This window comes from Misgurnus anguillicaudatus, chromosome 24, assembly GCF_027580225.2.
Source record: "Misgurnus anguillicaudatus chromosome 24, ASM2758022v2, whole genome shotgun sequence".
NCBI lineage: Eukaryota > Metazoa > Chordata > Actinopteri > Cypriniformes > Cobitidae > Misgurnus > Misgurnus anguillicaudatus.
Window position 1 is genome coordinate 8973309 of NC_073360.2, and position 22479 is coordinate 8995787.

The window sequence follows — 22479 nt, forward strand, 5'->3', positions numbered from 1 at the left end:
TTTCAGTGGTCTGAGATATGTCAGCAGGCTTTTGAAAATTGTAAAGCTTTACTGGCATGTGTCCCGAATTTTGAAAGGTCTTTAAGTCTTGCAATTAAGGCTCCTGCTTGCAGTGCAGGCACAGTACTTTTGCAAGACTTCAAAATGGGATTCAACAACCTGTTAGTTACTTTTCAAAGAAGTTTAACTGGCATCAACAGGTCTACTCAACTATTAGGAAGAAAGCTCTCACCCTGGTGTTGGCTGTACAACATTTCGAGGTATATTTGGAGTCAATTGCCGCAACCAATCATCGTTTATATGGATCACAACGGCTTTCTTAAATCGAATGAGAAATCAAAATCAACGACTTTTGTGATGGAGTCTCACTTTACAATCTTTCCACTTAGACATCAAGCATGTAAGAGAAAACGACAACGTAAAAGCTGACACTCTTTCTAGAGTGTAACATCTGTGTTGTGTGTTTTCCTCTTCTCTGTGTTTTTTATTTCTAGGGCCCATAGGTGTTGAAGGATGAAGTGGAGTAAAGACGCTTCCTGGACTTCTAGATTACTTGTACTCAGGGCTGGACTGGGACCAAAAATTGGCCCTGGCATTTTGGCCCTGACTAGCCCACTACATAGGATCACAAATCTTTGTGCAATCTTGACTACCAATTCCATGTAATGATTAAGCAGAAAAGTATAAGAGCTGACACGTAACATAAATATGTAAGCGTATGATTAACACCGAGACCTGATAAATGTTACAACGAAGTCGCATTCTCGCAGCAGAGCTACGAGTCCCATTACAGTGTTTTGCAGAATATTTGTATAACTTTTTTTCTGGACACCTTTTACCAATTCAAACGGGTCTGTTGTCCCGGGCCCAGGATGATGGGGGCCCAGAACTGGAACCTATGGATTAATTCAGTGTTTTCAATACATTGATTTATCTGCCATAGAATCAACACTGGCCGCCAGAAATAGATTTTTCATGATTACCATTTACATTTTAATTTTACTATATTCATTGTAGTGAGCGCTCAGCGTGCCTCCCTCCTCCCTCTCTCGTTGCATGCAGCGCCTCAACCGCGCGCCCCTCCCCTCTCTCTCCTGTTGCAAGCAGCGCGGCTCTCTCTACAGTCAAATTTTTTTTGTTTTTACTCCGCGTTCCTTTTACTTTCTTTTTCGCGTAAACGTCAACAGTCAAGGATGTCACTATTTTTCATGATTACCATTTACATTTTAATTTTACTATATTCATTGTAGTGAGCGCTCAGCGTGCCTCCCTCCTCCCTCTCTCGTTGCATGCAGCGCCTCAACCGCGCGCCCCTCCCCTCTCTCTCCTGTTGCAAGCAGCGCGGCTCTCTCTACAGTCAAAATTTTTTTGTTTTTACTCCGCGTTCCTTTTACTTTCTTTTTCGCGTAAACGTCAACAGTCAAGGATGTCACTGATAGAGAAGATGGCTGATCGAGTTCATCATGAGTGACTTAACAAAAGGTCAGTATTACCACACATACCCGTTCTGGTGTGAGTCTGTGTCTGAGCTCTCTCCCTACCTATGATGCGGTATGCTCGTGCACGTGTTCTGTAGTAACACTAACCGTGTATTTTCTCATATTCTGAATTTGCAACAAATTGTCTGCGCTATACGCGATGATATACAATAAAACTACCACTCGTGTTTAAAATAAAAAAGCGCTCATAACGCAACAACACTGATGAGAAGAGCAACATCAGCACAGCCTCAATGTAAATGTATGATGATTTTGTCAGATGAGGGCGCGTTTTTAGCAGCAGATAAAGAAAGAGCTGATTGGATTTACATTGACATTAACATACATTAACAATTAGTCACTGGGTCGTTACTGGGTCCTGTTTATTCACTATTTTATAGACAACAGAACAAATAATATGTAAAAATAGCATTTAGTTGTGTTAAAATGCAATATAATGTGACAGATTAACCCTTCTAAGTCGATTGACGCTCTAGAGCGTCAAAGTGCGCACCCCTGATATATCTATTAATAACTTCGGAATGGATTATGGTATTAACTTAGTTTTTTTTTATGAAAAAGCTGACATTCGTCTGCATAGACAGTGTTGACTTCCGCGAATGATAAGCCTTCAGTATTTTAGTGCAAATCTATAGTATTTTACCGCAAAACAAGGAAATTATACTTTATTCTATCTAATGATATGCAAGGCTGTTGGGGTGTGTGAACCAATCACAGATCTGTGTGTGAACCAATCACAGACCAAAAACAAAAAATGACGTTGTCAGCATGGCCTAGGAACGTAAAAAAGGGGAGGGGGTTGGAATCATTTCCACCTGGGATTCCCGGATTGTTTGCTGACGCAGCTTTTTCATTCACGGTCTTTGGACGCGCACATTTAGAGATATATCAGATACGCTTGTTTGTACTTGGAAAGATTATTTTCAAAGAAAACATGGCACAACGAAGATTCTCTGCCGAGCAAGTTGCTGAAATGCTTTTTGCCGACAGCGATGAGAGTGAGAATGGATCTGATCCAGATAGGTTTGATTCGGAGGAAGAGGATCAAATCTTGGACGGAATCGATCCATTTGAGGAGTAAGTATTATGAATGCTATATTGCTGATAATATATTTTCTAATATATATTGTATCGTTTTTTTAGTAGAATTATTTTATTTTAGCTTTTCAGAAATAACGGAGCAGTAATCAAATAATGTGTGCCATCAAATGTGCGCGTTTTGGCCGCATGTAACGAGTCCATCTTCATTATAAGCTATTTAGTTTACTTTGCTTGTCTATTTTATTGTAATGTTTTTTAGGGAAATTGTATTGTAGTTTTTCAGAAATAAGGGTGCAGTAAGCCTTATCTAAGGCCTGTACTATTTGTCTACATGGGAGGGGGTTTGGTTGGTTTAGACATTGTATTTACTCTGTGCATATAATACTATGATGAAGGCTCCAGTAATAATTTTGTAGTTAGAAGTTCTATGACTTGGATGTAAAAAAATGCACACATGATGATGACTAGCTAATCTTTATTTCATTATAATATATATGCTTTTATTATTACAGACTCAAGGTCCAAATCTTACACACAACAATACATGAATACAACTATAAATACTCACACATACACATATATAAATAAGAAAGTCTGTACACCTTTTGATATGTGGGAATCTAAACTAATGACAAAATCTGTGTGTTTTAGTCTAAATACGGAAACCACAGAGCAGCCGAGTACATCTGCTGAACCCAGGACCCCGATGGCTCGCCCTTTTCCACCCAGCACCGCTTCTGCTCCTCCTGCAGCCCGCAGATCTAGGTCTCCTCCTGCAGCCCGCAGATCTAGGTCTCCTCCTGCATCCCGCAGATCCATTTGTCCTCCTCGACCCGGCTCCTCCAGCACTGCCACAGAGCCACCAAGATCGTCTGTGACCCCTGCCTTGAGGTCGCGTCATAGGGGAAGGAGGCCCTCTGTGTCACAGAGTCAGTTTGGCTCCACAGTAGGCCAGTCACTTTCACCTGTGAGTTGTCCAGCACCACCAGACCAGCTGGAACAAGGATGGAAGACTGAAAAGGATCCTGATGTGGCCCCCATTCCACATAGGTTTTGCCCCAGACTGGAACCTGGAGTGCAATTGGACACCTCTGTAGAGCAAAGCCCCCTTGGCCTTTTCAAGCACTTTTTTAGTGCTGATTCCATCAGGACATTGTCTGCCAACACAAACAAACTGGCAGAGAGAAACATTGCTGCTGGGAAAAGATACAAGTGGACCACCATCAACCCTGCAGAAATGTTCAAATTCATTGGCTTAGTTCTGTACATGGGAGTTCTAAAGCTCCCAGCAGTCAGTGACTATTGGAAGAGAAAAAAACATTTTTTCTGTGAATTTTCCGAACACGGTCATGACAAGGGATAGGTTCCGTGCCATATCCTGGAATATTTATATGAGTGACCCAGAGGAAGATGTTGTGAATGACAGAAAGAAGCAGAGTCAGCCAGATGAGTATGACACACTCTTTCGTTTGAAGCCACTGATGACCGAGATCAAGGCCGCCTGTCAGTCTGCATACCATTCCAAGAAGCAGCTTTCCATCGATGAGAGGATGGTGGCCACCAAGGCAAGAACTGGGATGACCCAGTACATGAAAGCAAAACCGACCAAGTGGGGGATAAAGCTGTTTGTGCTGGCAGACTCCAGCAATGGCTATACCTGTGACTTCAACATCTACACAGGTAAAAGCAGGTTAGCCTCTGGGCTAGGGCTCTCATTTGACTCTGTGGTGGCATTGATGAGGCCATCTTTCCTAGGCAGTGGTTATCACCTCTACTGTGATAATTTTTACATCAGCCCAAAACTCTTCAGGCACCTGCTGTCCCTCAATTTTGGAGCCTGTGGTACCATTCGTGAAGGGAGGAAGGAGGCTCCAAAACAAAAATAAACCAACTGACCAAGAAATCCCCCAGAGGAACTCTCAGGTGGATAAGAGAAGAGAACCTTGTCTTCGCCAAGTGGATGGACAACAGAGAGGTGGCAATGTGCAGCAGTGTCCATGTTGCTTATGATGGGGACACTGTCAAGAGGAAACAGAAAAAGATGGATGGATCCTGGGAGGAGACAAACATACCAGTCCCAAAACCTATTGTGGACTACAACATGTACATGGGGGGAGTGGACTTATCAGACCAGCTGATACAGTACTATTCAGTTCACCACACAACAAGAAGATGGTACAGGACCATGTTTTTTCATTTCATTGACATTGCTGTGACCAATGGCTTTATAATGTACAGAGAAATTCAGAAGCTGAGGAACACACCAGCCAACCAGCTCATCACCCACAAGGCCTAGGTGGAGCAGCTTGTGGCTGAGCTGTGTGGTGTCACAGTCGGGGCCGTGCCTGTACAGAGGAGAACTGGACATACACCTGTGCCAATCTCAAAACCAGTTGGAAGGCTGAGGTGTGAGAAATGCAAGACAGATGGGCTCCCAAGAAAAGACACCTCATGGAAATGCAATGAGTCTGCCTACAGCCAGAGCGTAACTGCTTCCATATGTGGCACAACATGTAAGAAAAGAACAACTGATGAACAGCACATCAATCTTTCAAGTCTTTCAAATGCAGTGCACAGTGCCATCTAGGGGTGGTTTTTGGATGTTTAGTAAATTGAGACAGAATATTTCATTCAAATGAACATTTTTGTTCCCTTTATATTTTCTTATTTCTTATTTCTGTGTTTTTCAAATAAAAACGTATGGTGACTACAGTCACATAAATGTAAATAGTTATTTTGTTTCTTTATATTTTTTCACCCAATTTTTTTTGCAGGCGTTCTTAAAGCCTTTGAGGAATAAATATTTGTTGTAAAATCCTTTATTCATTTGTTTCATATTTTTATATAATAAAAACAAAAAAATTTAACTTCTGTTTTTGTATTTCTTGGTGATATATCATATTAGAACACACACAAGTGTCTCAAGAAATGTATTGTCAATGCATCCACATTGTAGCTGAGAGTCTATAGAATCCAGAAATATGTCTCTCTTCACTCTGCTATGAATATTGACCATTCCAGAAGCCAATATGTCAACATAGTGCCAGGCGGACTTAATACCCCTTAGACTTTGGAGGGTTAAAGAGTAAAACACGACGTAATGACGCCACATATATGCTAATCGGCGTGTGACGTCATCACCGCCACAGTCTCTCCTGTGGGAAACACTGCAATTGTTAAAAAATAAAAGAAAATAGGCATATTTGTGGGAAAAAATCTAATACAGTCACCTCCATAAACATTGGAACAGAAGCACACCCCGTGCCACTCTAGCCGTTTACCAAAATGTATTCCAGTTACAGTTATGATGGTTTTTCTTTATAATGAAGAGGATAATGCGATCATCCACCACTGTTATCCCATTTAGACATACAGGATTTTTATGTTGCTAAGCTCACCACTGTGTTGTTTTTTTATCTGGATGTGCCAAATTGTTGATGTGGCCACTCTTAATGTTCCTGCCATCTCTCTGATGGATTTGTTTTGTTTAGAAACCTAATTATGGTCTGTATCACTTGCAAGGAGATGTCCCTGAATCATCTGATTTGGGTTCACAGCCACAGCTTCCAAATGCAAATACCACACTTAAAATCAACTCCAGACCTTTAACAGCTGTCATTCATGAGGAAATTATTTAACAAATAGACAATACCTGTCCATAAAACAGTTTTTAAGTCAACTGTCCCATTACTTTTGACCCCTTTAAAAAGGGGGAGCTAAATGGCTGTAATTCCTAAATCCTTCAGCCATTATGGATGTGAATACCCTCGAAATAAAGCTGAGAGTGTGCACTGTAAGCCAATATTCATAATATGACTGTAACTATAATACATTTTGTACAGCTAAAATAACACAAAATGTGCTTCTGTTCCAATATTTATGGAGGTGACTGTATTTGAGATACATAAAAAAAGTTTTATTTGTTTTCTTCCTATACTTGAAATAGTGGTCAAGAAACCCCCCGCCCAACACAAAAATGGTTTGGCCACTGATCAAAATTTTATGATGTCATTTGATTTGAAGTTCAGTACGCTCAAAATATCTGGTCAGACTCAGCACAAGTCCGGTGCTCAGAAAAGAAAAGAAAAGAAAAGAAAAGAGAAGAAGAAAACAGAGGTTTTCAAAGGAGGGGGTTGACGTTAAATAAGTAAAAGTTATTTTGTGTCAGTATATAGTGTCGGTACTACATTTATTTACTATATAAATGTTGAATACAATGTATAATAATGCAATATTCGTGGGTCATGAATCTGATAATGCCAAATGTCTTGTTACCAGTAAAAAGTAGGGGGGCCGAGGGGCCCTCCAAGATTATCTTGTCCCGGGCCCAGGCACGACTGTCAGCTGGCCTGATTGTGATATTACGTAGTGTCTTATTTTACAGACGCACACAAACACTGCATGCTTCATAGAAAAGTTGTGATTGGGATAGCCAAATGTCATATAAAAAAGAACCAATGGGTTGCTGATTAGGTGTCTTACGCTAACTTTTAAAAAAAATGCAGTACATTGCCACCGCGCCATTAATGAATTACATAAAAACAGAAAAAAAGAAAGAAAGCAACGGGCCGCATGGTGCGATGTACAAGTGTTATGGGCTGGTTAGACAAAAATATGTGAGATTTATGATTCGTCTCACAAAATTAGAGTGTATGATGATGATACTCCCCCTCTGCATCTGACAGATGAAACAGAAGGGGAGGGGCGGAGCCTGTTAAGGGATGATTAGGCCAGCCCAGTGCCAGTTTGGAAAATGAACCAATGGGCCGCTGTCCCTGCTTTATGGGCCAGATTACCAGTCCAGCCTTGCTTGTACTTTTGGGTGGTGTTTGATCTTTTTCTTTTTTGTTTGTTGCCAAATATTTTACGAGGAGGGAGGTGTTATGACTCTGGGCTCCCTTTTCTTCCCTGCTGTGGGAGCAGAATGACCTGGGAGGGGGTGGTTGATTGTACACCCCTACTGACTGACTTTAGCTATTGCTAAAAAGAAGTCTCAGACAAAGATGCAACATTTTTTTGACAAGAAGGCTAAGCTGCGAAATTTTCATTAAACAAAATACTTATGGGGTTAATCCTTTGAAACGAGATTATCGAAAAACTTAATGCTATGACAAACACAGACTGTTTCCCTTTACCTTATGTTGATGACTGTGTCAATCATATTGGCTGGCTCTGCCCGATACGTCAGTAAGTTTGACCTTCTAAAGGGGTACTGGAAGGTGCCTTTGACTACCCATGAAAAAGAGTTATACTTTGTTATGCTGATGCTTTCCTACAGTACACAGTAATGCCTTTCGGAGTTTGTAATGCACATGCAACTTTCCAATGATTGGTGGATTGATCTGGATGTGAGGCATTTATACGGATCACAGCGGTTTTCTTAAATCGGATGAGAAATCAAAATCAACAACTTTTGTGATGGACTCTCATTTTACAATCTTTCCACTCAGACATCAAGCATGTAAGAGAAAACGACAACATAATAGCTGACACTCTTTCTAGAGTGTAACATCTGTGTTGTGTGTTTTCCTCTTCTCTGTGTTTTTTTTTATTTCTAGGGCCCATAGGTGTTGAAGGATGTAGTGGAGTGAAGACGCTTCCTGGACTTCTAGATTACTTGTCCTTTTGGGTGGTGCTTGATCTTTTTTTTTTGTTCATTGCCAAATATTTTTTGAGGAGGGAGGTGTTATGACTCTGGGCTCCCTTTTCTTCCCTGCTGTGTGGGCAGAATGACCTGGGAGGGTGTGGTTGATTGTACACCCCTACTGACTCACTACACTGATTGTTAGTGACGGAAATTTTGATTCATTTAAGTGACTTGTACATTTTCAGTATGTTCACCAAAATGATTCATTTAGATTTGTTGACTGATTCGTTCAATGACCATTTCTTTATTTTACATAAATACACCAGTAGGTGGTGAAGATGTGTGTCTTATGTGATATAAGACAAAGAAATTTTCTTTTACAAAAACTCATTAGGCTTTATTAAAGCTCAAATTGTGAAATACTAAGGATAATTTGATCAAGCTACAGAATATATTAAGACACACATACAGTTTTATTACAACCCCAAAACAGAAAAAGTTGGGACACTGTAGAAATTGTGAGTAAAAAAGGAATGGAATAATTTACAAATCTCATAAACTTATATTTTATTCACAGTAGAATATAGATAACAAATCAAATGTTGAAAGTGATACATTTTGAAATGTCATGCCAAATATTGGCTCATTTTGGATTTCATGAGAGCTACACATTCCAAAAAAAGTTGGGACAGGTAGCAGTAAGAGGCCAGAAAAGTTAAATGTACATATAAGGAACAGCTGGAGGAGGACCAATGTTTAGGAATAGGAGTGTTGTCCTATTCTTGTCTAATACAGACTTCTAGTTGCTCAGCTGTCTTAGGTCTTCTTTGTCGCATCTTCCTCTTTATGATGCACCAAATCTTTTCTGTGGGTGACAGATCTGGACTGCAGGCTGGCCATTTCAGTACTCAGATACTTCTTCTACGCAGTCTTGATGTTGTAATTGATGCAGTATGTGGTCTGGCATTGTCATGTTGGAAAATGCAAGGACTTCCCTGAAAGAGACGACGTCTGAATGGGATCATATGTATCTAGAACTTGGATAAACCTTTCAGCATTGATGGTGCCTTTCCAGATGTGTAAGCTGCCCATGCCACACATACTCATGCAACCCCAAACCATCTGAGATGCAGGCTTCTAAAAAGAGCGCTAATAACAACTTGGGTTGTCATTGTCCTCTTTAGTCCGGATGAAATGGCATCCCAGTTTTTCAAAAAGAACTTCAAATTTTGATTCGTTGGACCACAGAACAGTTTTCCACTTTGCCAAAGTCAATTTTAAATGAGCCTTGCCCAAGGAAAACGCCTGTGCTTCTGGATCATGTTTAGATATGACTTCTTTTTTGACCTACAGAGTTTTAGCTGACAACAGCGAATGACACAGTGGATTGTGTTCACTGACAATGTTTTCTGGAAGTGTTCCTGAGCCCGTGTTGTGATTTCCATTACAGTAGCATTCCTGTGTGTGATGCAGTGCTGTCTTAGGGCCTGAAGATCACAGGCATCCGGTATGGTTTTCCGGTCTTGACCCTTACGCACAGAGATTGTTCCAGATTCTCTGAATCTTTGAATGGTATTATGCACTGTAGATGATGATAACTTCAATCTCATTGCAATTTTTCTCTGAGAAACTCAGAGAATATTTGGCATGACATTTCAAAATATCTTACTTTCAACATTTGATATGTTATCTGTATTCTACTGTGAATAAAATATAAGTTTATGAGATTTGTAAATTATTCCATTCCTTTTTTACTCACAATTTCTACAGTGTCCCAACTTTTTCTGTTTCGGGGTTGTACATCTAATCTGGATTTGTTGTAATAAAGAATTAGCATGCCTCCTTTGGTTCAGTCGGTCATCAGATCCTTGTTCACGAATCATGTCATTTCATTCATGTTGTTCATGTCTTTGCTCATCAGATCATCAGTCGGTCATCAGATCCTAATTAACGAATTATGTAGTTTTGTTCATGTCATTCATGATGTTCAGACGCAGATGACTGTCTAACATTCAATGAAAGGGTGTATTCGTTCAGCAGCTCAAACCAATAATATTCTTCCTAACAGCTCACACTCAGAGATTATTGGCTCACGCTATTGTCTGTCTTTAACAACAAAAGCCAGACACTTACTTTGTTTTACTACAGTAAACAGAGTGATCAAAAGAGTAAAACCATGGGCGGACCGCGACAAAAAGATTTGGCCCTGGCATTATGGACCAGACTGGCCCGATTCGATAACACACAGATTTTCAGTCTTTTTGGTCTCTTGAGTGTGTATACCAACCATAACGTAAAACAAGGTTAGAACTGAGGCTTTGACTCTCTGTTCTGTTTGTCAGATCTAAGGATGATGATCTCTCACATTAAGTTTTATAAATCATTATTGAGAACAAATTAATTTACTGAAAGCTACCAGAAAAGCCAAAAAGTGTAACCAAAGATGTGGACAGACTTTGTTAACATGAGAAGGAAGCTTTAATAAGATTTTTAAAATCGTATTGACACAAACTTAGCCCTAAATATCATTTCAGTACTTGTGATAACAGTTCTGCCTTCTCGTGAATTCTTCCCATTCTAATTTAATCCACAATTTACACACATTCATACTTTATCTTATACTGTATGATATAAACATTTATTGTTTCTATTTGCTTGACTGACAGTCACTGCATTTAACTGATTGGAAATCTTCTTAGCTCTGTATTGTGACTTGCTGGAATTCACGTTCGTCTTAACAAAAACTCGATTTCTTTCTTTTGAATGGTTAAAAATCTTGCTCGGCCATGTAATTTCATTGGTTGGGAGTCGTTTACGACAGCTGCTGTGAACAGAAACTCCCGCCGCCTTTCATTTTGATTTGTCAACATTTTTACACTGTAACTACGTCAGTGAAGATAATAGCCTATGGGCCGCAGAGCGTGTGTCAAGGGCCAGTGGTTACTTACACTATTATTACTCTTGCACAATTTTTTTTTTGAATGCATAACGCTGGCAGGACCAAAGTAAAAGGGGTTGGTACTTAACAATGTAATTGGGCCAGCCCAATAGATTCAAAGAGTAACGGACTCGAGACTGTCGGCTCTAATAGCTCCGCGGCCCACCGGGAAAATGCCGGTATGTAAAACATTAAACAGAATTACCATGTTTTACTACAGTTATTACCTAGATAGTAAAAAAATTAGTATTAAGGTAAATAATCAGCCTAAACATGGTTACTATAACTTTACTAAAATTTCTGTACGTTACTCCCTCTCATTCATTAGGTTGTACCAGTCATTCAGTTTGTTTCCAAACGCCATATCTCTCTCATTCAGACTTAAAACAGTGATCAGTCAGTAAGGGGCACATTTTCTTCTGTTTTGTTCATCTTTATCAACATCCTTACCCTTATTAAGTATTATTTCTTTTTACTCTTTAAACCCCTAGATATTGTTATATTCTTTTGTAATGAATCATTTTTACTTTAATGAATAAATCTTGCAAGTTAAACCATTTGTGCAAGTGTAATCCTATTTTATGTTATGGTCAAAAACGAGCTGGCCGTGACAATACCCACTAGGGTTTAATCCCGAGAAACGGGATTCCCGGGAAATCTTATCAAGACTATTTCCCGATTCCCGGGAAAAGTTATGACGGGAAACGGGAAATTTATATATATTTTTTTATATAAACGTGCGCTAGATTAGATTTGCAGCTGGCTTTTTCAATGACCACTAAGCCAGCCTCAGAGAAAATGAAAGACGGTGACTTCATGAGCATTCTGAACAAAGAGTTTTCCCTCTTCGAAGCCACCAAAAGGAGACCACCCCACCTGCAACAGCTGTTTGATGCTCTTAGCACTAAGTTATATCTGTGGAGGCGGAGAGAGCGTTCTCTATTTGCGGCCAATTTGTTACAAAAATACGAAACCGCCTGAGTCCATCGACGCTCTCTGCTTTTTAAAAGCACATTTCCAAAAAAATAAAATAAATGAAGGGCAAGGTGAGAAATAAAAATGGTTTGAAATGCAATGCTGATGTTGTGATAGGGCAATTACAAGCGAAAGTGTCTATTGCAGCAGTGTTACTGTTTATGCGTTTGTTTTAGTTTTTAAATTATTATTTAAATTCTGTTTTACCCTAGGCATGGCCCTGTCTTAAATCTTTCCGTGCACATTTACACATTTCTGAGGGTCGTTTGCTTTTATTCAGTTAAAATTGTTTTATGTTTAAAAAAAATATATATCTGCCCTAATAAAGAAATTGTTGCTTAACTTGTAAGTGGCAGTTTTGCGCGAAATTGCCCTATTGCGGCAGTGTTACTGTTTGTGTTTATGCTTTTGTTTTAGTTTTTAAAATATTATTTAAATTCAGTTTTAGTCTACATAGGCATGGCCCTGTCTTTAATTATTGCCGTGCACAGTTGCATTTTTCTGTGGGTCGTTTGCTTTTATTTAGGGTAGTCAAAACTTGTAGCCTATATTTATTTAAAAGAGAAATATACCTGCCCTAATAAAGAAATTGTTGCTTAACTTGTAAGTGACAGTTTTGCGCGAAATTGCCCTATTGCGGCAGTGTTACTGTTTGTGTTTATGCTTTTTAGTTTTTTAAATTATTATTTAAATTCAGTTTTAGTCTACATAGGCATGGCCCTGTCTTTAATTATTGCCGTGCACAGTTGCATTTTTCTGTGGGTCGTTTGCTTTTATTCAGTTAAAATTGTTTTATGTTTAAAAGAAAAATATACCTGCCCTAATAAAAAAATTGTTGCTTAACTTGTAAGTGGCAGTTTTGCGCGAAATTGCCCTATTGCGGCAGTGTTACTGTTTGTGTTTATGCTTTTGTTTTAGTTTTTAAAATATTATTTAAATTCAGTTTTAGTCTACATAGGCATGGCCCTGTCTTTAATTATTGCCGTGCACAGTTGCATTTTTCTGTGGGTCGTTTGCTTTTATTTAGGGTAGTCAAAACTTGTAGCCTATATTTATTTAAAAGAGAAATATACCTGCCCTAATAAAGAAATTGTTGCTTAACTTCGAGTGATTATTCCTCAGTTATTCTTAATTATAGTTTTATAATTTTAAAGATTTTCAGAAGTCACAGACAATCCACCTGGCATTTCGCTACGGCAGGCTGTCACGCACGCAGCTCACTTGATCCGCAGCAGAATTGATCATTGCAAAAAACGTTGTTGATATGGACATAAACTGTGTTTCTTGCCCTAATAATGATACAAATAATATAAAACATGTTGGGAACGCATATTTGAATGATATTGATACATTACTTGTGCAAAAAAAAACTGCTATTTCCCGGGATTCCCGGGAAATGGGTCGTCTTTTCCCGGGATTTGATTTGATCTAATTTTCGGGAAAAATATTAAACCCTAATACCCACATAACGAACGCTAAAAGAGTATGGACATTATCCGCCATGTTGAAGTTATCATGTGACCTACGATGTAGTAGGCTTGTTCATGTTCATGCGGCATAACAAAAATTACATTGCCGGCCCAACCCAACAGTTATGCACGATAATAATGACAATGCTGTCCAATATTTCATTACTTTACACACAATTTTTTAGTGGACAAAAATTAAAATTAGTTAAAAAATTACAACTTAACATTTAAATAGATTTTTAATTCATTTCTGTAGTATACAGATGTTAAATAGACATTTAGTATGTATAAACATGTATATGGTTTAGAATGTGTGTCTAAATCTACTTTAGAGACGTATGTGAGCATAATAGAGCTCCACTGTTAGCTATAAATACGCGTTTTACAGCAAAATCACAAATACAATATAGTATACCGTCTTTACACCTTTAACTATTTACAGTTTACTGTTCAGTAGTTTAACAAATGTGTTGTTCAAAAAAATTTTAACAGAAGGAACTGCGTTATTTGTTTGTAATAGCTACTTACAACTGAAAAGACCCGAGATGCTGGTCTCTTGGGATTCGGAAATACTATTTGGTCGCATACTACTTTTTGTCTATTATATAGTATGGAAGTAGACAGTTTAGGACGCAGCCACAGAGTTTTTACTGTTTGGCCTAAGGGTATGCTTCCGGGTTTTATAAGTTTGGTAAGAGCATCACCTGGTGGATAATAGTGGAATATGGATTGCTATAAAAACTTGTTGTTGACAGGGAAGCGTTTCTCTTAATTGACGAGATAACTCATCAATGATGGGAAAAGAGTTAAACAGCCCGAAAAAATACACAAATTACTTGCCAGCGTAACTGATAATGTCAGCAGCATGCGCCGTAGTCTGCTTTTAAAGGCGAAGGACCAAGGAGGAGAACAAATTGTTGAATAACATTGTTAGTTTTGTTTTCTTTGCTTAACATTTCTGAAGGGGTCCAGTAATTGGCCTGTATCGAACTTACACGTGACGTACTCATGTTGAATTCTTAACAAGCAAACTGTCGAAAGGTCATTGAAGTTGCAAGACATTGTTGGCAATCCCTGCCTAGGACTCCAAGGCCTGGGGTTGACACATTTCCAACAGTTTGGTAATGCAAGCACAACAGATAGGCGAGGTATGGTTCAGTCAGAAATCCGGGCTCAAGAGTACCAGATGTGTTTGTCCAGAGCAGTGGAACAAGTATCCCAGGGAGCATGGACAAAATGGGATCTGCCTAAGCGTAAGATCACATGGGCAGAATTGTGGAAATTGGAGCCATACCGTATCTCCTTCCAGCTGCGCTCTGTGTATGACACCCTTCCTTCTGAGAGACGACCCGTACTGCAAACTTTGCGGTCAAAGGGGGACACTGGCACATATACTGTCAAGGTGCAAAACGTCTTTAACCCAAGGACGCTATAGGTGGCGCCATGACAAGGTACTCTTGTCCTTCGCTGATACAATAGAGCGAGAGAGGTGCAAGAAGAGGCCAAAATGCATAGGTGAGAAAGCTATGACCTTTATTAAGGAGGGATCTAGGCCTAATGTGTCAGCAAAATCCAACCTGCTGCAGGCCACAAACTCTTGGGAAATGAGAGTTGATGTTGGAAGGAGGCTGCAGTTCCCGGAAGTGGTCCACACAGCTCTTTGCCTGGATATCGTTCTGTGGTCAGACAAAGATCACAAAATCATCCTAGTTGACAGTGCCATCGGAGGAGGACTGTGAGGAGACACATGAGAGAAAAGCCTTGAAATATCAGGCGTTAATCCAAGAGTGCAAAAACAAGGGGTGGCAGGCACGGCTGTTCCCTGTGCAAATAGGATGTAGAGGTTTTCCTGCCAAATCAGCATGGCGGTTGCTGTCAGCTTTAGGCATGGATGACAGGAGTAAGAAGCATGCAACTAATAGTATGGGTTTGGAGACTGAACGAGACTCATGTTGGTTATGGAGTAAGAGAGAGGAAGAAAGCTGGAAACCAGGAGCAGATGGGCAGTGATTTGGCCACCACTGCCGACCCACCAATTGGAGAGCGTTGTGGCCAAGGGTCAAAACACTCAAGAAAGGCTGGGTACCACCTGATGACATCTGCTGCTTGCAGAAGGCTACGATTACTTAAATTGGCAACCGAAGAAAGCACCTAACAGGTGTATTTAAAATGTAAATATAAGGATATGATGAAGAGGAGGCCCATATCAGGAATCCAATTCTTCATTTGAGTTTGCAGTAGTTAGGGTGAATGGATCCTTTATTCTCCATCAAAGGAATGTGCAGTTTGTTTCGTGTGCTTCTTGTTTTCTGAGAAGAAAGATTTCCCATTTTCCTCCTGTGGATTTAATGACTGGAAGCATGCACAATAGCGTGTGGTTGAGCATGAGAGGTCTAAGTCACATCACAGATGTATAAGTTTGGGCATGTTGAACAGCACAGAAAGTAAAGATTTGACAATGAATTACGAGAACAGTTTCAGACAGAATGCCACTACTGGGTTAGTGTACTCCAAAGGGTTGTGGCTGTTGTGAAGTTCCTAGCTGAGCGTGGACTCGCATTAAGAGGGGAGACGCATGTTTTTGGTCAGTAAAACAATGACAATTACTTAGGATTGCTTGAATTAATTAGTAAATTTGATCCATTTCTTGGTGATCACATTGCTTGCTTTGGAAACGCTGGCAAAGGCACACCGTCATACTTGTCAACCACTACTTGTAAAGAACTGTAAAAATTAATGGGAGAAAAGGTTTACTCAGAAATAATCAACAGAATCTGAACTGTAAAAAGTATTTTGATGTGTTGACCCAACTCCAGATATTACACATACTGATCAACTGACTGTTATTATGCGTTACATCTTACCTGAGAGTATGGTTCAAGAAGGGTTTGTAACCTTGTGCCAATAAGTCATCACACTTGTTGAATCCATTTTTAATTCAGTCATTGAAGTTCTGAGTAAACACAGTAGACTGTTGCTGTTTTTTTTAGGAAACACTTAAATCTTTATCAGAGACAAGATGGGCTGTACATTGCCAGGCAGTACATGCACTGTATATAAAATATAAATGCATTAATGGCACTCTTAAAACAATTCCAGAAGACGAAAACCAAAATATGACTACATGATACAAGTATCAGAATGCAGCATATCGGAATTGTATCTGATTTAAACCACATTTGAAAGTGACTCAGACCCGATGCAAAAATACGATCTTGTGCGGGTTTTTTTGCAGCAATACAAGTGCAGCCATATTCCATATCTTTGTCAGACATGAGTAAAAAAACGGATTTTTAAGGCAGTGTAAACACAGTCCTATACACATTTGTATACAATTGTGTTACAAAAAATAGCAGTGTACTAAAAATGTGAATAAAGTGCAAAATTGTTATGGAGTTTATTTCCTTTTTTTAAATATACAGAAAAATCTAAGTATTAGAATTGATCAAGTCTGCCTTGTTCTTTTAAGGGAAGCAATGAAAATAAATTAAGCTTTCAGCAGTGTCAACATTTTTCTCTGTGGACACTTACAACTAGAGAAATTTCTTAAGATTTAACTTCACTTAAAACTATTGAATTACTAAAATTTAGTTGCATAACCATTGTTGTTGATAACTGCTGCACATCTGTGTCAAATCATCACGTCAACCAACTTCTGGCACACAGAAACAGATATTTCAGGTTTTGCTTCAAAAACTGCATTTTTAGTTTCACCCCACAAGTTTTCGGGGTAGAGATCAGGGGACCTCAATTCTGTCTGGAACAAAGATTTGGCCCTCCTGCTTTTATGTTTGGGGTTGTTGTGTTGTAGAAACACACATTATAGGGGCATTTCCTCTTCTGCAATCGGCAACATAAACTCTTCAAGTATTCTGATGTATTCAAACTGATCCATGTTCCCTTGCATACGATAAATAGACCCAACACAGTAGTATGAAAAACATCCCCATAACATGATTTTTGCAGTACCATGTTTAACTGCCTTTACAGTGTACTGTTGCTTGAATTCAGTACCCGAGGGACACCTGAGGTTCTGTTGATAACCACTAGACCCCAAAAGACTAATTTTACTCTCATCAGGCCACAGAATGTTACACCATTTTTCTTTGTGTAATGGGGTGAACCTTTTTCTAATTGGGGTTTTCTCTTTCGTTCTTGGTGGATGGATTTAGGCGGAAGATAAGCTCAGGGCCCCTTTAAAACCGCAGAGTTTTCCTTCCATTTCTGTTTATCCTCTGGCATGGTATGCAGGCTGCGTTCGTTTGTGTCGCAATAATTATTTATTATGCGTTAAGCATTGAGTGCTGATTCAGTGGCGTAGACCTGCATAAGGGGGAAATTCCCTTTACCTCTCGGCTTGGGCCTGTGGAAGTGCAACTGCATAAATTAAGGTACATTATTATACTGATATGGTGCTGCATGGTTTTTTTAGTAGTGCCGTTTAATGATGACTCGTTTATATAGCGTGATCAAGGCAGTATTGGTGGTTTGTTCACCATGTGATCAAGGCAGTGTTGGTGGTTTGTTCACCGTGCTTACCGAGGGTCAGTCAATTGTGATGCAGGTAAGTTTGTGGCTCTTCTAAATCGTTTGCTAACTAAAGATGTAATTTTCCTCTGTGGTTAATGATCAAATTGGGTGAATATTTTATAGAATCTGCCCGCTGTTGCTTTGCTGCGGCATCTTACTGGGATCCGAGGGGTGGAGATTGGAGAGTGCGCGCTCAAGTCCCATTGACTACTTTAAAGACGCACGTTTATATGCGCTGAGTTTTATGTGAATGAGTTTTATGTGAGCATGTGCCAGGGCGAGTGAGTGTTTGAGTGACGATACTGTGCGTGTTTAAGTGACGATACTGTGCGTGTTTGAGTGATTACATTGTGCGTGTTTGGGTGATTACATTGTGTGTGCGTTTGAGTGACAATATTATGCGTGTGTGTGGTCAGAGTGGTTTTTGAGTAATCTATTATTGTTATTTTTGCAGTATTAATGTTATCTTGTTTTGTTTTGTTTCTTTTCGTTTTGTCAACTGTGTGAAATATTGTGAGTATTTGTTATTGAATAAGTTGTTTTGGTATATTTGTCAAACCATATCTGTATTTGTTTTTTTTTTGTTTGCTTGTGGGTTGCTTGTCAATTGTGTCGAGTACTGTGAGCGGTTGTCAGCACTGCTCTTATCTATTATCAATCCACTTATAAAGGATATTTGGTTGCTGGGTTCAGGAGGATTTATTTTTACTTTATAATTTGGTTTGGTTATTGTGTGGAGTGTGATTTTGGTTATACAATTGCATGAGGGTGTGAACTGAAGTTGGATTTAATTTATTTGAATTCCTATTTTTTTCTCTCTCTTTCATTTCTCCTCCCCAAATGCTAATTTATCCAATGGGATATTGATATTGGTCCGAGATCCGATTTTACAAGTTACTATTGTATGATATTAAGAGTCTGTTTGTGTGTGTGTGAATGTTGTGGTTGTGTTTATAAATTGTGTATTTTCCCCCAAAAGTTGTTTTTGGGTTGAATTATATTTTTGTATTTCCTGAGAGTAAATAAAGATTGTACACATCTCTGCTTGTCCTTTCCATTTGTTTGGAAACCTGTATTTGGGGCATTTATAGAAAAATCTACTACTGGGAGGGTTTAAGCCTCCGCCCACATTTGGGCCAGTTGATGTGATTCTGCACATGCCATTTTTTTCTACAATGCTGCTTTAAGGGGGATTCTTGCAAACAGCTTAGCTTCAACCAGGCGTCTTCTGACTGTCACTGTACACTCTCACGATGCTGGGTTATTTTCAATTTGGGCCGATTTTCCCCCTAAAGACAATTCTAGGTAATGTCCTGATCGTCTTCGTGGTTGCACAGATTATCTTATTAGATTTTCCTGTGGTGCGTGGTATGTTAAGAGCGCCTGAATCTGCTCGGAAGCATGTCGTCATGTTTGTGGTCTCTTATGTCACAAGTCGGGGCGGACCCAGATACTATAAGGCCACGCCCCTTTTAGTTTCCACCTCGAGGAAGTTCCCAAAGCCACCCCAATGACCAGACACACAAGGTACAAGTAAATTAAAAATGAAACTTTATTTAATTTATTTAAAATGCAAAATCAGGAAAGGGGGAGGGGGACTTAAAATTAAAGGCCTCTTCTGGCCTAGGCAAGATGTTGCGACAAAGGGGAGGGGACTAAAAATGAGGGCCTCTTCTGGCCTAGACAGACGTTACAGCAAGGGAAGGGGGGGGGGCTCTTTAGGGGCTCCTCCTTGATCCCGTGGCGCCCTCCGCTTTCCGGGAGGCAGACTGTCGAAGGAGACCCCTGCAGCTGTAGTTAGTACACTCCAGTGGCCTGTCCTCTTCTGCAACACAGTATAGTTATTCTTTAAAATGACCAAGATTTCTCTTACTTGCAGGTAGTGGCAGCAGTGGATCTCGAGAGTATTTTTGTAGGTAATTGGTTCGAATTTTCTCCTTCAGGGGCTCAGAGCTGTAACATAGGGTCACACTTCCCCTTCACCCAGGTTCACACTTCGCCTTTCTACGGTTTCACACTTCACCTTTAACTGCAATCACTTCCTCCTTCCTTTAGGTCGCTGGTTCGTGGTTTCTCCTCTTTTAGAGGCTCGAAGCTGTAACATGAGGGTGCACTTTAGCTTCCACAAAATTTCACACTTCACCTTTAACTGCAGTTGCTTCTTCTTCACTTCAGGCTAGTTCGTGGTTTCTCCTCCTGTGGGGACTCGGGGCTGCAACACAGAATCAACACTTTCGCAACTCACTGTGGCTTTCTCTCTTTCTTACAGGTGGACTGGCATCAACAGATACGGTAGGTATTTCTCTGGTACTGGATTCGTGATCTCCTCCTTTAGAAGGTTCGTGACTGCAACACAGAATCAACACTTTCACAACTCACTGTGACTTCCTCTCTTTCTTACAGGTGGACTGGCATCAACAGATACGGTAGGTATTTCTCTGGTATCAGGTTCGTGTTAACATAGACTTTTCGTTAACCTACTAGGTGTGCAGTGAATGGATGTACTCACAGACCTTTCGCGAGGAGATGGTTACTTGTAATCTTTACTCCCTAGGCCTCGACACAGCCCTGAGGATGAGATACTGTCACCAACGAGCCGAACGCTGCCCTCTCCTCTCCGTACGTGTAGCTCCAGAGATCGGGACAGGGGCGCACCTTTGAAGAGGCTTCGTGACAGGCAGGTTACTACACGCTAAATATGATTTATAAGCGCTCCACCCACCGCACAGCGTCTTCTCTCACGGCCAACTCACTGTAATGGCTCCTGACAACAAATACACAGCACGACACTGCACGATATCAAGTGTACACACTCAGCAAAGTCAAGACTCACCCACGACACACTTCTAGTGACAACTATTAAGGTCAGGCCAAGATCTTCCCGTAGTCAGCTACGGGCCGGCGGGGCGTTGTAATGAAGGCTGATAGTTGAAGTTGGCTGTTGCAATGATCCTCTTTCCTTACGATGTTACACGACCGGCTCGCCTATCACTCTGCTCCGTGACAGGGCCGCTATCTTCATTCACCTGGGGCTTACACACACATGAAGCAATGCACGTTCAAATAATACATCCAGCTGTAAATTCCTTGTACTCACGATACGTTGTCACTCCCTCGTTCAAGCCTCCGTGATATCCACACGGGCTGGTTTCACTACTGGTGCGCGGATTCCAATCGCATTCATCCAACTACTAAATTGAAAACATGCATATCAACTTCTCACAGCATCAGTAAACTTCCAATATACTCAACCACCGTTTTCCTTTTCTTCTGTTTCCAACTCGGTTTCTCCTTTAATCCTCCGTTTATACGCCACCGCAACACAGTATCCGCTTCACCACCGTAAACAAAGAGACCAGTCCCCACCACAAACCCGATGGGCAAGAATCAACACTAACCTTTCGTTTTCTCCTCCTCTTTATACTCCTTCGTTTCCTCCAATCCCTGATCGCTGCGTTCGTTTTTCGCACCTGTGTCTCATTCGCTTGATTTTCGCTGCGGCGTTTTCCCGGAAGTTCCGGTGTTTCCACATATGTCGCCGGGTGGAACTCCACTCCAGGCGGAACCAATCTTTCAGAGTTTTGGTTCCGCCCCATGCATTCGTCACCGTGTGACACTTACATTTTGAAAATCTGATAAGTTTTGGTGTGGTCTTAGCTTTAGTTGCTGGAGAACTGTCTGGGTGCCCTGGTAAGTTGGTAGAGAGCTGGTAGGTTGCTCTGGTTAGTTTTGGTTAATGGAAAAGTACATATTAATAAGGGACATATACCATACTTTCCGAACTATAAACCGCATTATTCAAAAATGCGTAATTAAGACGAAATAACAATACGTCACGTTTATTTAGAAAATGATTTCACAAAATCCAAGCCGAAAAACAGACATTTAATCTGGAAAGGCAAGTTATTCAACTAAACAATAGCAGACAGAACAGCAGGCTGAATAGATGTCTGTACGTTAAAGTAATATTATCAGTTATTTAAATGATAAACCATAGCATACAGAACTTACCTTGAAGGTTGAATAGTCTAAACTAACCAAACAAGCCAACTAGCATGAAGTTTGCAGACTCATCATTCCACATTACTGAATCCATTGAATTACATAAATACAGGAGCAGCATTTGGCGGACTCTTGCGGCTGTAGACGGTAATGTTGTCTCTTGCCTCATAAATGTCAAAATGAATTCATACTGACTTACAAGGCACACCCGCCAATAAGACGCAGCACCAGCCAAGTTATGGGAAAAAAACGCGGCTTATAGACAGAAAAATATGGTACTGGATGATGGAAACAGGTATAATGCTGAGTTTACACCAACCGTGTTTCAGGCGTCAAAATCGCGTCTACCGCGCCTTGTTTGCCCCTTGAACAGTTTGAATGCATTTGTGCGTGTAGAGCAGAGTAGACGCGCGGAAAAAGCAAGCATTTGACGCGCGT

At 40.2% G+C, this 22479-nt stretch overlaps 1 protein-coding gene across 2 annotated transcripts; it reads left to right on the forward strand.

Moving 5' to 3' along the window:
• The first annotated feature begins 1950 nt into the window (after window positions 1-1950).
• Window positions 1951-4342, forward strand: LOC141361578 (uncharacterized). 2 transcript variants are annotated; one of them, XR_012367705.1, is made up of 2 exons: window positions 1951-2576; window positions 2662-3066. XR_012367705.1 is itself a non-coding variant. In XM_073863092.1 (2 exons), the coding sequence occupies exons 1-2, from the start codon at window positions 2254-2256 to the stop codon at window positions 3901-3903; spliced, it is 1035 nt and encodes a 344-aa protein (XP_073719193.1). In that variant the 5' UTR covers window positions 1951-2253; the 3' UTR covers window positions 3904-4342. The 2 variants fall into 2 exon arrangements, 1 of the variants encoding a protein (XP_073719193.1); XM_073863092.1 differs by lacking the exon at window positions 2662-3066 and adding an exon at window positions 3192-4342.
• Window positions 4343-22479: the final 18137 nt, after the last annotated feature.

What these genes read in the sequence shown, in the direction of transcription:
- LOC141361578 (XM_073863092.1), top strand. Translation starts at nt 2,254, where the DNA reads ATGACGTTGTCAGCATGGCCTAGGAACGTAAAAAAGGGGAGGGGGTTG. An exon ending in GGAATCGATCCATTTGAGGA is followed by an intron (nt 2,577 to 3,191) that starts GTAAGTATTATG and finishes TGTGTGTTTTAG; the next exon opens with TCTAAATACGGAAACCACAG.